This window comes from Hemicordylus capensis, chromosome 1 (genome assembly GCF_027244095.1).
Source record: "Hemicordylus capensis ecotype Gifberg chromosome 1, rHemCap1.1.pri, whole genome shotgun sequence".
NCBI lineage: Eukaryota > Metazoa > Chordata > Lepidosauria > Squamata > Cordylidae > Hemicordylus > Hemicordylus capensis.
This window is the reverse complement of record NC_069657.1, coordinates 286174417-286188795: the sequence shown is the minus strand read 5'-3', so window position 1 is coordinate 286188795 and position 14379 is coordinate 286174417. Positions and strand designations below refer to the sequence as shown.

Genomic DNA, 14379 nt, shown 5'->3' with positions numbered 1-14379 from the left:
CTGGATAAAAATTGCAACATGCTATATTTTTCAGTGGTTGACCTCCAGAGCACCAGGAGCACTCTGTGAATGCACCAAGAAGACATGTCTGCACTGTGTAGAGATTTCCCTCTACTGCTACAGCTGTGCCTGCCTGCAGTGGAAGAGAAGGTAAATTTCAATGATTTGTGCTACCTCTGGAAGTATCCTGTGTCACCCGAAAATATGTCTCTGATGGTCACAGCCTGGGGGAAATCAGCTTGAAGGGATTCAACCTTCTAAGATAGTATTCCCCTGGTCACCTGTCATTTAACCCCTGCTAACTGAGCAAAGAGGCACCTTTTAAAATGGTGTCTCTTTATATTTAGCAGGAGGAGAGCAACTGCCCCTATTCAGTCCTAGCACATCATCCCTCCAGTGGTAGTTGCTCCATTTCCTTTTAGATTGTGAGTCCTTTTGGGACAGAAAACCATCCTATTTATCTGTCTATGTAACCTGCTTTGAAAACTTTAGTTGCAAAGCACTATACTGTATAAGCATTTGTAGTTGTCGTTTCCTCCAGGTGACCAGGCTTAACTCCATAACCATTGCCTAAATTTCTTCACAACTTTCATTACCCTCAACCATGGTATCTTCCTTGACATCCCCTCTGGGCTGGGAACAGCAGGCATTGCATTACAGTGGTTCTGCAGCTAGCTAAAGGAACAATTCTAGAAGGCATAGCTGGGAACTATTACTCAGCTCCATCAGTGCTTTGGGACCACACAAAGTCCCATCTTGTCTACCATGCTTTTCAACATCTACATTGCTGAGTGAGGTCATCCAAGGGTTTGGAATGAGGTGTCATCCTTTCTTTGTTATAACACCCTTTACATTCAAATTCAGATGAAGTCATGAAGATGCTAGATCAGTGCCTGGTGTTAGATGTGGGCCAATAAACTGAAGCTCAGTCCAGACAAGACAAAAATTCAGTCTGCTCTGGATGGAATCTTACTCTTCTAAAAGATCAAATTAACTGATGGCTGGGCCACCAAAGGCCCAGTTGACCTCCATGCCATGGAGAACCTTTCACCAGTTGAGACTGGTTTGACAGCTGCAACCCCTTTTGCCAGAGATAGCCTGGTTATCCAGGTTAACCTCCACAGTGAACCTACAGATAAGACTATATAATATATTCTGCAGGGAGACTTCTTGGAAACTACAGTTAGTTCAAAATAAAGCAGCCAGGCTACTAATGGGACTGGTTGCTGGGATCATAATTTCCCAGTACTGTACTTAAACAGCTCCACTGACTGCCAGTCTATTTGCAAGCACATTTCAAGATTCTCTTGCTTACCTTTAAAGTTCGACACAGCTTGGAGTCTAGGTACCTGAAGGATCACCTGCTGCCACAAGAACTTATTGATACACTAAAGCCATCATCAGAGGCCCTCTGCACCCCTGCCATTTGAAGGAAGGCAGGTGGTGGTGGTATCTGGGAATAGGGCCTTTTTCTGCCATTTCTATGATGCTGTCCTTAGACAGACTCACCTGATGCCAGCCCTGATGTCCTTCCATTGCCAGACAGAGATCTTTTCACTTTCCCAGAACATTTAAGTTTTTTTCACCTTGATTTTAGGTTGCTCTGTGTACTGTTTTATTGCCAGTATGATTATTGCTTTTTTACACAGGGTGCTGTGGGAACACTAGACATCCAAGGGCAAGACAGACATTTATGAAATAAACAAACTGCTCCAGGTTGGTGTGGGCTGCTGGCCCATAGGAAAAAATACAGGTACGGACACAAACACCAACCTGGTCCACTAGATGCCAAATCTAAGTTTGTTTTTGTTCTTCCTTTACCAGAAATAAATATTTTAGCAAATGGAGTCCAGGATGGGGAGAAAAGGAATGGATAAGGAATGCAAGGGGCAATAAAATGGAGAGTAGAGCATGGAGAGAGGAATCAAACCCATCCCTCACTGTCTTCTAAAAGGTTTTTTCCCCCACCATTACTAAATCTATTTGCTGGCCAAGGCCCCAAGTGTTACTGAATCAGATTTATGCATGAACTGGAAGATATCTCCTATTACGTTCTAGTGAAAAAAGTCCTTCACCTTGACTAGAACATAATTATATCATTCTGCTAGATAATGCGACATAAAGAAAGAGGACAATAAAATACCCACTTTACTAGGAAGTCAGGATGGCATGGCAACTATGGGTGATTAGGAGACCTAATTTATGTTTTAGATCTCATTTGAATTCCTTGGGCATTTCTATCACAGTTGTAAGAGGCAGCTGCTGCTTATAAATCCTTACAACGTACATACATTTTCAGGCACTGGCAAACGAAGGCCTTTCTTCAGCTGGTGTATGTCTTAAGAGACTACACGCCAAGACACAAGGGTGACAAACATCTAATTTATAAAATACATGGGGTTCGTGCGCTTAAAGGAAACTGGCACTCAGCATGTACTAAAATGACTGTTAAGTAGCAGCAAGCCGCGCTCACACCCACCCATTGCATATACATAGAGGATTGTTCCAATGCCTGTCAACATGAAAGAGAGTCGGATCCCAGAGATAATTCAGATCTTTTATAAGGGATTGCAAATGCTTTAGTCCAGTTTATCCTTATGACTTAAAGGGCCCTTTCCAGAAAATCATTTGCACTACATAACAGTTGAGAGGCAAGGCATGGAAAAATAATCAGCAGTGGCTGGGCCCATGCTTACATTTAGCTGCCGGGGAAGGCAAGAAATGCCTGCACTTTCAGAAGGCAGGAGGCCAAGTGCTGGGAATCTCAACTGCAGCTAACTCGAATCCCACAACTCTGTGTGAGCGTATTGTTCACTGCCCTTTCAAGGCAGGCAATCACAGTATATCGTTCATTAGTATTCCAATTGTCAAGTGGTGCTCAGTGGTTGTCTCAGGCTCTCTGATTAAAAATTAAATAAAATTAATGTTTTTCTCCCATTGCCAGGTGCACAGGGTTATTTGGGGGGTGGTTTCCTCCACGTTGCAGGGGAGTAAAAACACAACAATTTGAAAAACCAGACATGCTACCGTCAGAGTCTGATAACTCTACACCGTGCTTCAAGATCAGCCTCATCTTTTGAAATATTATCTGAAGCCTGTTTAACTTCCACAATTACAGCAGGGAACTTTTGGGTGAGATGTGGGATCCCCCCCCCCCAAAAAAAACCAACAACACCGCAGCTCTTCTTCACTTCACCATCTTCAGCCATGATGAAAGAAATGAGAAATGAACAGACGTGATTGTGATCCTAATCAGGCCACAGGAAATGGCTCCATGAACTACAGCTAGCTGAGTTGTACACTAGGGGGATTCAAGTTATTGTTTTTCCCTCTTCTGCTTTGTCCTATCATAACCTCCAATTCTTAGGAGGATTGTTCCAATGTGTTTTCTGCTGGAAAAATATGACAGGGATTGCCCGATTTGTCAAGCATTTTAGCAGGTGATAGAGGCACTAATTCTTGTCATTGCTCTACTCAGATTGTACATTTCACTGACAAAAACATCGGCATTGTTTCTTTGACTCTTCACTACATCCGTTTGCTCAGCAAGCAACATTTAAGCCACAATTTCAAGTGAGGACCACTGACAAAGAGAAACGAGTTTCCACCCGCAGATATCGCCTACTGGAAATACAGAATAGAGGGAGACTGCAGGGGGTGGATCACCACTCACTGCCAAATTGATTATCCACATTCAACAGACTGGACAAAATGGGGAAGAAGAGGAAGAGGCCTCTAGAGAGGAAGGAATAATTTCTCTACTTCATGTTCATCAGTGAGGGAGGAGTTCCTCCCCACCCTCTACCAGATTCATGGCTGGATTAATGTGGAACTGTTTGCATATGAGGAAAATCCTACAGATGACCATGCTCCACTCCAGACCACCTACTTATAGAGTGGCTGGAACAGTTTAATCAAGGGAAAGGATTCAGCTGCAGAAGCAGCAGCCTTCAACTGCAAATATGCCTGGATAATGGCAAATAATTTGCTCCCTATGCATACACACAAACCATATTTAAGTATGACTCATCAAACCTAAAAAGGCCTGTGCTGAATTAAGAGGCACAAATCCTACAATGTGTTATTCTGCAATGTTCACCCTCATCAACAAAACAGGAATGCCATCTTGGATTAACAACTGTCTCTTGGGGCAGAATTGAATGTTATAGGAATGCTAGGTGCTGCCACTGAAAATGGCAGCTTTGAGTCAAATTTCCCCATTCTCCTCCAGACAACTCATCCTATATCTTGATGATATTATGAGACAGGTAAATATACCATGTGATATCATGACATGGGTAAGTGGGAGTGAGGGAGAGAGAGAATTCAGATGTACTAGGGACTGGAGGTCCCTTCACCTCTGTTTTCCCAAGCCGCACGTCCAAATTAACGAAACCAAAGGGTGAAAAGGGACCCATGGTTTCCCTTCCCAAAGACTCTGGCACCACAATTTCAGCTCAACTGAAACAGAGTTGAGGGAGGAAACTCCTCCCTCACTCTGGCCTCCTCCCTCACTCTGGCTCCCTCACTCTCACTCCTGCTAACTGGGCAAACCCCTACTAACTGGGCAAAGAGGTACCTTTTTAACATGGTGATTATCTTTATTTAGCAGGGGGAGCATAACTGGCCCTATCCACCCCAGCACAGTACCTCCAGTGACTGTTGCTGGTGTCTACCATGTTTCTTTTTAGATTGTGAGCCCTTTGGGGACAGGGATCCATCTTATTTATTATTTCTCTATGTAAACCACTTTGGAAACTTTTGTTGAAAAGTGGTATATAAATATTTGTTCTTGTTGTTGGCCCAGTTGGCTGTTCAGGCTGTCCATCTGTCAAGGCTGTCCTTCAGGAAGCCCACACAACCAGATATCCCATCTCTCTGCAGTGCAGTCTCACTGACTAGAGTGAGGCAACTCCCCTAACGTCCAAAAGCAGATGGGAAAGTGGGGGGAGGTGCGGCATGCAGGTCCAATGGACCCACAGTTCCGAGAGAGAGGGGGGGGCCCTCTCTTTATACATTTTTCATATCCTTAAAGCAGGGGAGCACTACTCAAATGATCTGGTGGAGTGGAACCAACCATGACTTTGTATGTGGGAACAGAGTCAATTTTCAGCATCTATATATTTAATTCTCTAAGGCGTACCCGTGGCTAATCCCATGTGTGGCAGCTCTTGCAAGAGTTCGGAGAGCTGCCAGATAGGAGAGCTGCCGGATAGGCTAGCCACAGGACGGGTGAGAGAGGAAAGATAGCGGCAGCAGCAGCCAAAGAAAACTGTGGTGGGCGGGTGGCAGGATGATTGGGAGCACAAAATGGCAGCAGGCTGCACATCATGAGGGCAGGCAAAACGGCAGTGATGGCAGCTGGGGAAGAAGGCGGTGATGGTGGATGAGTGGGTGGCCGGCCGGCTGGCTGGCTGGCAAGCGGGCCAGCAGGCAGGGGAAGAAAGAAGCCAGACTGGCAGGGTGAGTGGGAGAGAAAACAACAATTACAGGAGAAATGGCGGGGGGGGCAGTGGTAGGGCAGGCGGTTAGAGGCACAGATGCTCTGCACCTGGCCCAACTAGTATTAACTATTACACTAAAGTTAATTATTAAAAATATTAGTGAAAGCATTGCTTGTGGATCCTTCCCTCTCATCAAGGGACTCACAATTTTAACCAAGGACAGTGGCCAGAAATAAGGACGTTTCAAGCTCAAAACGTTTTGACTCAAAATGGACCAGTTCAGATAAAAGCAGAATGCCCTTTAAATGAAGGGCCTGTTTTCAGCTCAGAATGGAATGACCCCATTCTGAGTCAGAATGTTTCTAGTGTTCCGAGTGCCATTTTGGAGTTATATTTTACCCTTTCTGACTGGTTTTGGCACCGGCTTTCAATTGTGTGCGATCTCCTTGCTTCTTGGTAGGCTTATTGATTCTTCCATGTACCCAAAGCACCCCTGAATTGTTTTGGTTCCGAATCTCCCCTCCCCCCCCTCCGAATCACCCTAGATTTGATTTGTACCCAAATTTTCCAAATCCAAATCTGAATCAATTTGGGGCAAAAAAGGGGGTCCTAGGGGCAAAAGAGTGGAGTGGGTGGTAGTGCCCAATGGGTGGAAGCTACCACCCAAATGTCGAAGGAATTGGGCAAAGGGGTGATTAAGTTGCTGTGTCTTTAAGCTTTTTCCCATAGGGAATAATCGGGATTCCAGAAGCCTTAGTTATAACTCCCCTGGTGAGTGGCACCATGGTGGCCGTTTCCTCAGGAGTTCTTGATGAGGAACTATGACGAAAGCTTTTTGGAAGTCCAGGCAGACTATGTCAACTGGATCACCTTTATCCACACACATGCTCACACTCTCAAAGAATGCTAAAAGGTTGGTGAGGCAAGATTTACCTTTGCAGAAACCATGCTGGTTCTCTCACAGCAGGGCCTGTTCTTCTATGTGCTTTACAATTTTATCCTTGCGGATGCTTTCCATCAATTTGCCTGGAACAGACATTAAGCTAACTGGCTAATTTGACGGATCGCCTCTGGATCCCTTTTAAAAAATCGGTGTTACATTGACTACTTTCCAGTCCTCCAATACAGAGCCTGATTGCAAGGATAAGTTATATATTTTAGCAAGGAGGTCAGCAGTTTTCACATCTGAGTTCTTTGAGGACTCTTGGCATCCAGCCCTGGCGATTTGCTAGTTTTCAGTTTTTCCAGACAGTTTAGAACATCATCTCTTGTCACTTCTATCTGACTCAGTTCTTTAGCCTCCATCCCTAAAAAGCCTGGTTCAGGAACAGGTATATGCTCAGTATCCTCTGCTGTGAAGACCAATGCAAAGATCCCATTTAGCTTCTCTGCAACCTCCATATCCTCCTTAATAATCCCTTTCACTCCCTCATTGTCTAATGGTCCTACCGCCTCCCTGGCAGGTTTCCTGCTTCTGATGTATTTAAAGAAATTTTTGTTATTCCCCTTGATGCTTTTAGCTAAATGTTCCTCAAACTCTCTTTTTGCCTCCCTTATTGTCACCTTGCATTTCTTTTGCCAGAGTTTGGGTTCCTTTCTGTTCTCCTCATTTGGACAGGCCTTCCCATTTCGGAAGGAAGTCTTCTCCTCTTTTATGGCTTCCTTGACAGTACCTCTTAGCTATGCTGGCATCCTCCTGGACTAAGTAGTACCTTTCCTCCTTTGGGGTATACAATCTAACTGGGCTTCTAGTATTGTGGTTTTGAGTAAACTCCATGCATTCTGGAGTGAAGTGACTCTTCTGATTTTCCCTTTCAGCTTTCTTTTCACCATACTCCTTATTTTGGAGAACTTTCCTCTTCTGAAATTCAAAGTGTCTGTGTTAGACTTCCTTGGTGATTCTTTCCCCGCATGTATGCTGAATTTAATGGCACGATGGTCACTGTTCCCTAAAGGGTCGATGACACTGACATCCTGCACCAGGTCTTGGGTGCCACTCAGGATTAAGTCCAAGGTCACCTTCTCTCTCGTTGGTTCCAAGACCAACTGTTCTAGGGCAGTCATTCAGCCTATCTAGAAATCTGAACTCTTTGTCATTACCTGACTGTGAATTTACCCAGTCTATGTGTGGGTAATTGAAGTCACCCATTATTACAACCCTGCCTCTCCTTGACACCTCCCTGATTTTCTCCTGCAACTCTCAGTCACTGTCAGTGTTTTGATCCAGAGGTTGATATCACGTCCCCAGTAGCACATTTCCTTCAAGGCCCTGCATTGTCACTCACAGGGTTTCTGTGGAGGAATCCAGTCCACGTAGGTTTTCTACCTTGTTAGATTCTATGCCTTTTTTTTAACATAGAGTGCTACTCCACCTCCAAGGTGCCCCTCCCTGTCCTTTCTATAGAGTTTATATCCAGGGATAACAGTGTCCCACTGGTTCTCACTGTTCCACGATGTTTCTGTTATGCCCACTATATCTATTTCTGTGTTAGCAACCAAGCACTCCAGCTCACCCATTTTGGCTCGGAGGCTTCTGGCATTGGCATATAAACACCTATACGCTGAATCTCTCACCTGATATATGCTATCTTTCTTTTGACTTTTTGACCAGCTAGCACAGGTTCCTGTCTGCTCTTTATGGGGTTCTGCTCTGACCCTTCTGTTTTATCTGTCCCTCCTATTTTATCTGAATCCTCTGCACCCTTGCACTTTAAAGGATGGCATTTGCTGAACCACATACTGCCCCGCTCTCATCAGCTATTCCCCAGGCGTCATTTTAAAAGCTGCTCCGCAACCTTTTTTATTTTAAGTGCCAGCAGTCTGGTTCCATCTTGGTTCAAGTGCAGCCCGTCCCTCTTGTACAACCCTCTTCCTGGCACCAATGTCTCATCCACACACTGAAACCCCTCAGCTCTGCCTGTCTCACTGTACCTGCGTGTGGAACAGGTAACATTTCTGAGAATGCTACCTTAGGGGTCCTGGACTTCAATACACTACCTATCAGCCTAAATTTGGCTTTGAGGAACTCCCAATTACGTTTCCCCACATTGTTGGTGCCGACGTGCACCATTACAGCTTTCTCCTCCCCAACACTGCCTAACAGTCTATCTAGATACTGTGTGATGTCCCCAACCTTCGCACCAGGCAGGCACGTCACCATGCAGTCAACACTCGGGTCACAAATCCATCTCTCTATAATGCTAATGATCAAATCACCCACTACAAGGAGGTCCCCACCCCCTAGAGGAGTATCCCCTGTGTGAGAGAATATGGGCTTATTATCCATGGAAGGGGTCCCTTCTAAAGGAGCATTTCCCTCTTCCTCAGACTGATGTCCTCCTTCCCCAAGACCTTCATTGTCCCTGAGAGCAGCGGAGCTATCTGCCCTGGAGAGGGATGCCTCTACCATGTCCCTGAAGGTCTTGTCCACATGCATCTCTGTCTCACTGAGCTTCTCCAGATCCACCACCTTGGTCTCGAGGGAATGAACTTGTTCCCTGAGAGCCAGGAGCTTCTCGCATGGAATTCACACCCATGACTTTTGCCCATGGAGCAAATAGTCATACATGTGACACACTGTGCAATACACTGAGAAGTGCCCTCTCTCCTGCTGGCTTTCTAGCTTCATGCTGGTTTTGTTGGTTGTTTACAGTATTTAGAGAGAGTTTATTAGAAGGATAGGTCTCTGCTGTAATGGTTAGCTATTTGACTGTCCAAACAGCCTTTCTCAAGAATATGAGGGAGGGATTTATAGTTAACTTATCTTCTCCACCGGGCTCCTTGTGATAACAGGGGCTGGTTCCAGTTTTCCCCGCACACTTCCTGCTGAACTCCTGCAAAACTCCAACGTCCTGTTTGCTATCCCTGTGTGCTATGCTTTGTTCACTATGGTCTCGAGACTTCACCTCTTATGTAGAGAGTAGGCTTCAAACTGAGACACAGGATGTGTCTCAAAGGAATATGCGGCCTCCCCCAGCCCTAGCTGACTCCACCCCCTCCAGGCAGGTTCAAACTAAAACACAGGAGTTTGCTAGCCCTGGAAAATAAGACACACAGAGACTATGCTAGCCCTGGCAAATAACACACAGAGAAACTAGGACTTATCCCTTAAAGAGAAACCAGTCCCTCAGAGTTAGGCAATTATAGGTTTGTCTCCACTCTCCTGTGGTTGGCCAAGGTGACTGAGAAGGTGGTGGCCTCTCAACTCCAAGCAATCTTGGATCAAACAGATTATCTAGACCCATTACAAACTGGCTTTTGGGCAGGTTATGGGATGGAGACTGCTTTGGTCGGCCTGATGGATGATCTCAAATTGGGAATTGACAGAGGAAGTGCAACTCTGTTGGTCCTTTTGTATCTGTCAGCAGCTTTCAATACCATCCTGCATGGCATCCTCCTGGATCACCTGTGGGGTTTGGGCATAGGGGCACTGCTTTGCAGTGGTTCTGCCCATACCTCTCAGGTAGATTCCAGATGGTGTCCCTTGGAGACTGTTGCTCTTCAAAATCTGAACTTTCATATGATGTCCCTCGGGGTTCCATCTTGTCTCCAATGTTTTTTAACTTCTACATGAAACCACTGGAAGAGATCATCAGGGGATTTGATGCAGGGCATTATCAGTATGCTGATGACACCCAAATCTATTTCTCCATGTCAGTTTCATCAGGCAATGGCATAACCTCCCTAATAATTATTATTTTTTAACAGTTATATCCCACTCTTCCTCCAAGGAGCCCAGAGCACCTTAAGAAAGTGGTGCACATCCTGGTGATCTCCAGGTTTGACTATTGCAATGCACGCTATGTAGGGCTGCCTTTGTACATAGTCTAGAAATTGCAATTGTTGCAGAATGCTGCTGCTGTCCTCGGGGATGTCCTGAAGAGACCATATTACTCCAGTTTTAAAAGAACCACACTGGCTACCAATAGGTTTCTGGACAAAATACAAAGTGCTGGTTTTTACCCATAAAGCCCTTAATGGCTTGGGCCCAGGGTATTTAAGAAAACACCTTCTTCGTTATGAACCCCTCTGCCTATTAAGATCTTCAGGGGAGGTTCATCTGAGGGTGCTGCCAGCTTGTCTGGTGACAACTCAAAGGGAAGCCATAGCTGTAGTTGCCCACAGAACATGTTTCCTGCTGAGATTAGAGAGGCTCCACCCTTGTTGGCTTTTAGGAAACAACTAAAGACACATCTCTTCAGCCAAACATTTTAGCTATTTAACAGTTTTTATGGATAGTGATTTTAATTTGAACTTTTTACATCTTTTTATTGTTTTAAAATTTATTGGTTTGTTTTATTGTTGTAAACTTCCTAGAGAAATCAGTAGCGGAGGTATACAAATATGTTAAATTATTAATACAATAATAATAATAAGTCCATTTCCTGATCCATTACCCACTTCCACCTTAAGCTAATGTCAAATCCTGGTTTCAAGTGGGCACAGAAAGTTGATAACATCTAAGGCAGAAGGGGGTGACCATGATCGGGAACCAGACTTGGGCAGGTTCAGACATCATGCCCAATTGGTTTGTGCAGTTCCGACAACCACTGGTTCCTCTCAAACCAACTTTGTAAGTGTTTAGGTGGTTGTATGAGCCTGCCCATCCTGTGTAAGGCAACCATATTAAAAAGAGAAAATAATACAATATTACCTTTATACTTTGTAAGCCTACTAAAGATTTAGAAGGACCACAATACTAGGGATGTTCCCGGAACCACTCATCCGCATTCTGGAGGCAGTGAGGCTGCTCCCTTAAGGGTGAGGGAGGATGCACTTAGCCCTCCCACTACATTTCCCCCTGCCATGCACACATGCACATGCAACAGGTACATGCACGCCTGCCACTTCCGGCCGAGGATGGCAATGGGGTGGCAGGGAGGTACACTGCCACCCCCAAGGGGCTTTGATACAATGGAGTACTGGCAGGGGAAATGCGGCATGAGGGGTAAGTGCACCCTCCCCCACCCTTTAGGGAGCACCCTCGCCACCTCCGAAATCCGAAACGGCCCTGGTAGCCAAGATGTTTTGGAGGCTTCTGTAATGGGCTCCAAAACATTTAGGGCACATCCTTACACAATATGAGATCTGAGATACAAAAACCATGCTACTCTATTCCTTCTCACCTAGTATTGTGTAGGCAGAGTCCCTACAGAATGGGGAGCCATTTTATTATGTCTAATTCAAGTACATTTCAGAGCAAAAGGGAAAGAATTCCCCATGCATGGGGAAGCTTTTGAATTTTTCTGCCTGAACAAGAGCTCTGCGAGTGTCAAAAGTCTGCAATCTTTTACCCACAGAGGTGAGTCCAATAAAAAGCTATCATCTCTCCTGTGCTGTGCGTCTCAAAGCTAAAAGCGTCTCTGAGGCAGGCCTCTGACAAATGAATTGCAGAAGCTCTGAATTGTAGCAAAGGGCACCTCTCAGGCACTGCCATTCTTCACCAATTATGCCGACGGTTTCTCCATATTGCATTATAAAGGAAACTGCCGAGGCTATGCAGGAAGAACTAAGATATATTATGCTGGACTGATCTTAAATCATTATAGCTGTGACAAGCATTCCTCCGCATGAGGCATGAGTAGCTGCAAATAAGGTCAAAGCATAGTTCTCCTTAGCTATTAAAAAACACTGCAAGCCTGACTTGGGGGTCTTACACCCCAGTGCTAAAAATATTCTCTCCCAAGTCAAGTCTCACTGATTTCAGTGAGACCCAGCCTGATCCTAAGAAAGTTGACATCAGAAGCTGTGTGGACAGAATAGCAGTCCAAGTACATTGTCTAAATTGAGGTCCCAATTAGACAGTATAATGAAGACTCAGGTGTAGGAATTGGGTGCACTATCAAGCAGGAGGTGGGAGAGCCATTTCAAGGATAACATGGGTAGACTGAAGAGAGGAACTGCTTTTCTGCCAATTGAAATCTGAGAACAGAAGTAATCCCTATCAGTAGAAAGTCATCTAGGGAGAAACCATTTGGGGGGGAAAAGTGCAAGTGTAGGAAGAGCCTAGCTTCTCCTCTGGCACCCAGCAAAGCTGGCTATAAACTGCCTTTCACCCTCCACTCAGACCCGTAGCCAGATGGTGGCTTGGAGTGTACCTGCCTCCCCAAAATGGTTTTCTTCCACCCCAGTGGCCACCAGGAGCTCAGCTGAGGAGTGAGAATAACTTGCCTCACAGCCTGCTGCTCCGGCACTCCAGCCACTCCTCCTCCTTCCATTCCCGCTGAGCAAGCAAGCAGCTGCAAGGCTTTTGTCTTCTCCTGCCCACACACCTGCTCAAAGAGCCAGTGCAAGCGAGGTCGGCTCGAGGTGCTGAGCGGGACACATGAGAGACTGGAAACTACTGACATGACTGCCGCTGCCGAGAGAGAGACTCTGCAGCTGCAGCTCAAAGCAGCAGAACATCATCATCATCATCATCATCATCATCATCATCATCATCATCATCAACAACAACATTTTATATCCTGCTCTTCCTCCAAGGAGCCCAGAGCGGTGTACTACATACCTAAGTTGCTCCTCACAACAACCCTGTGAAGTAGATAAGGCTGAGAGAGAGGTAACTGACCCAGAGTCACCCAGCAAGAATCATGGCTGAATGGGGATCTTGGATCTTTGGCTGTTGCCATATAACCTGACACACACACCCCACACACAGTTGTGATCCCACCCCATGAGTGTACCATCCATTGGGCAAGGGGAGACAGTTGTCTCCTGGCCCACTGTCTCAAAGCCCCCCCCATAGGGAAGTCACATGCTTCTGACTCAATGGGCGGTGGGCAGCTCAATGGCCGGCAGCCTCGATGCCTTGATGATAGCGGGGGCCCTTTCCCTTGCCTTCAGGCAAGACCTGAGGAGCGGCGCCTGCGCTCCTCTCTCTCCTGGTCTGGGCGGAGCAGCACAGGAAGTTAGGCAGTGGTGGAAAGGACCTCCTCCGCCTCCTCTGCTTTTTGCTCCTTGGATGTGAGCTCTCCTTCCCCCGTGACCACCTGCGCCTGCTTCTCGACTCTTGCAAGGCAGCCTGCGCTCCCCTTTAGCGAGGTGTAACCCTGTCACCGGTGCGACCCAGCTAGCTCCCTATGTGAAAGGCACCCTCCGCTGCCTGCCCCCTCCCGCTGAAGTCACACCCCAATCATGGAAAAGCTTGGCAGAGCAGCAGCCCCTTTCAGTAGTCATGCTGAAAATGATCTTGGCACCAGCAGGCAACAGAGGTGGGCAACACAGTGGAAAGCGGGGCACTCTTCCAACTTTTCCTCCCGCTCCCCCACCGCAAGTGCCAAGGACAGCAAGTTGGGCTTCACATTAAGCCTCCGCTTGTTGCCGCTTCCCAGCTGCTTCTCACATCTTGGCCCTCTGCAGCACCCCCGCCACTATGGGCATGATGCAGGCCAAGATAAGGAGGTGGCAGGAAGGTGAGAAGGTGGGGTGGGAGACATGTGGCTGTGGATATGGCACCCGGGAAAAGAACAGCAGCAGCTGTCAGCTTTCTGAGCGCTTCGGAGCTGTGCTACCAAGACCCTCAAGGACAAACCCACCATCTCCTTTTCCTGATTTAAAAGAGGCATGCCATATGAATCCAAGGTCTTTCCAAGCCTTGGCCATTTGGGAAGGATTGCAAAGTTGTGCATGTGGATTTTTGCAGAAAAGCAGCACTTGAGCAAGTGACAACTCAAGGAGGGTTGCTAGTGCACACCTTTCCTTCTTTCCCTTTTCCCTTCCTCCTCCCCGCTTTTATTCTCCTCTAACTCCCCTCTCCTCCCTCCCTCCTGCTGCCCTTCCACTTGTCCTCCTGACATCCTGTTCTTCCTTTTTTGTCTCCTTGAACGAGGGACTTTCCCTTGGCTGCGGGAGAAATGCACGCTTAAGGAGGACAGCCGTGTGTGGGAATTGCGTCTGTTTTTGCCGCTGCCTCCTCTCTCACCTGGTGCCGCTCACC

The 14379-nt window shown here is 46.5% G+C and overlaps 1 protein-coding gene across 14 annotated transcripts in view; it reads left to right on the top strand.

Annotated features, from left to right (window-relative positions):
• LOC128340628 (uncharacterized) overlaps positions 1-14379 on the top strand; it is a 155918-nt gene that overhangs the window by 21289 nt on the left and 120250 nt on the right. For 13 of the 14 annotated variants that reach the window (XR_008313838.1, XR_008313839.1, XR_008313842.1 and 10 more), the window contains exon 3: positions 35-150. Coding sequence is in view for 8 of the 14 variants with exons in the window: in XM_053285963.1 (XP_053141938.1) it covers positions 35-150 (116 nt within the window). In the remaining 6 variants the exon portion in view is untranslated. Of the gene's footprint in view, positions 1-34; positions 151-1649; positions 1705-14379 lie in introns of those variants that run through there. The other variant, XM_053285964.1, reaches the window with a different exon arrangement.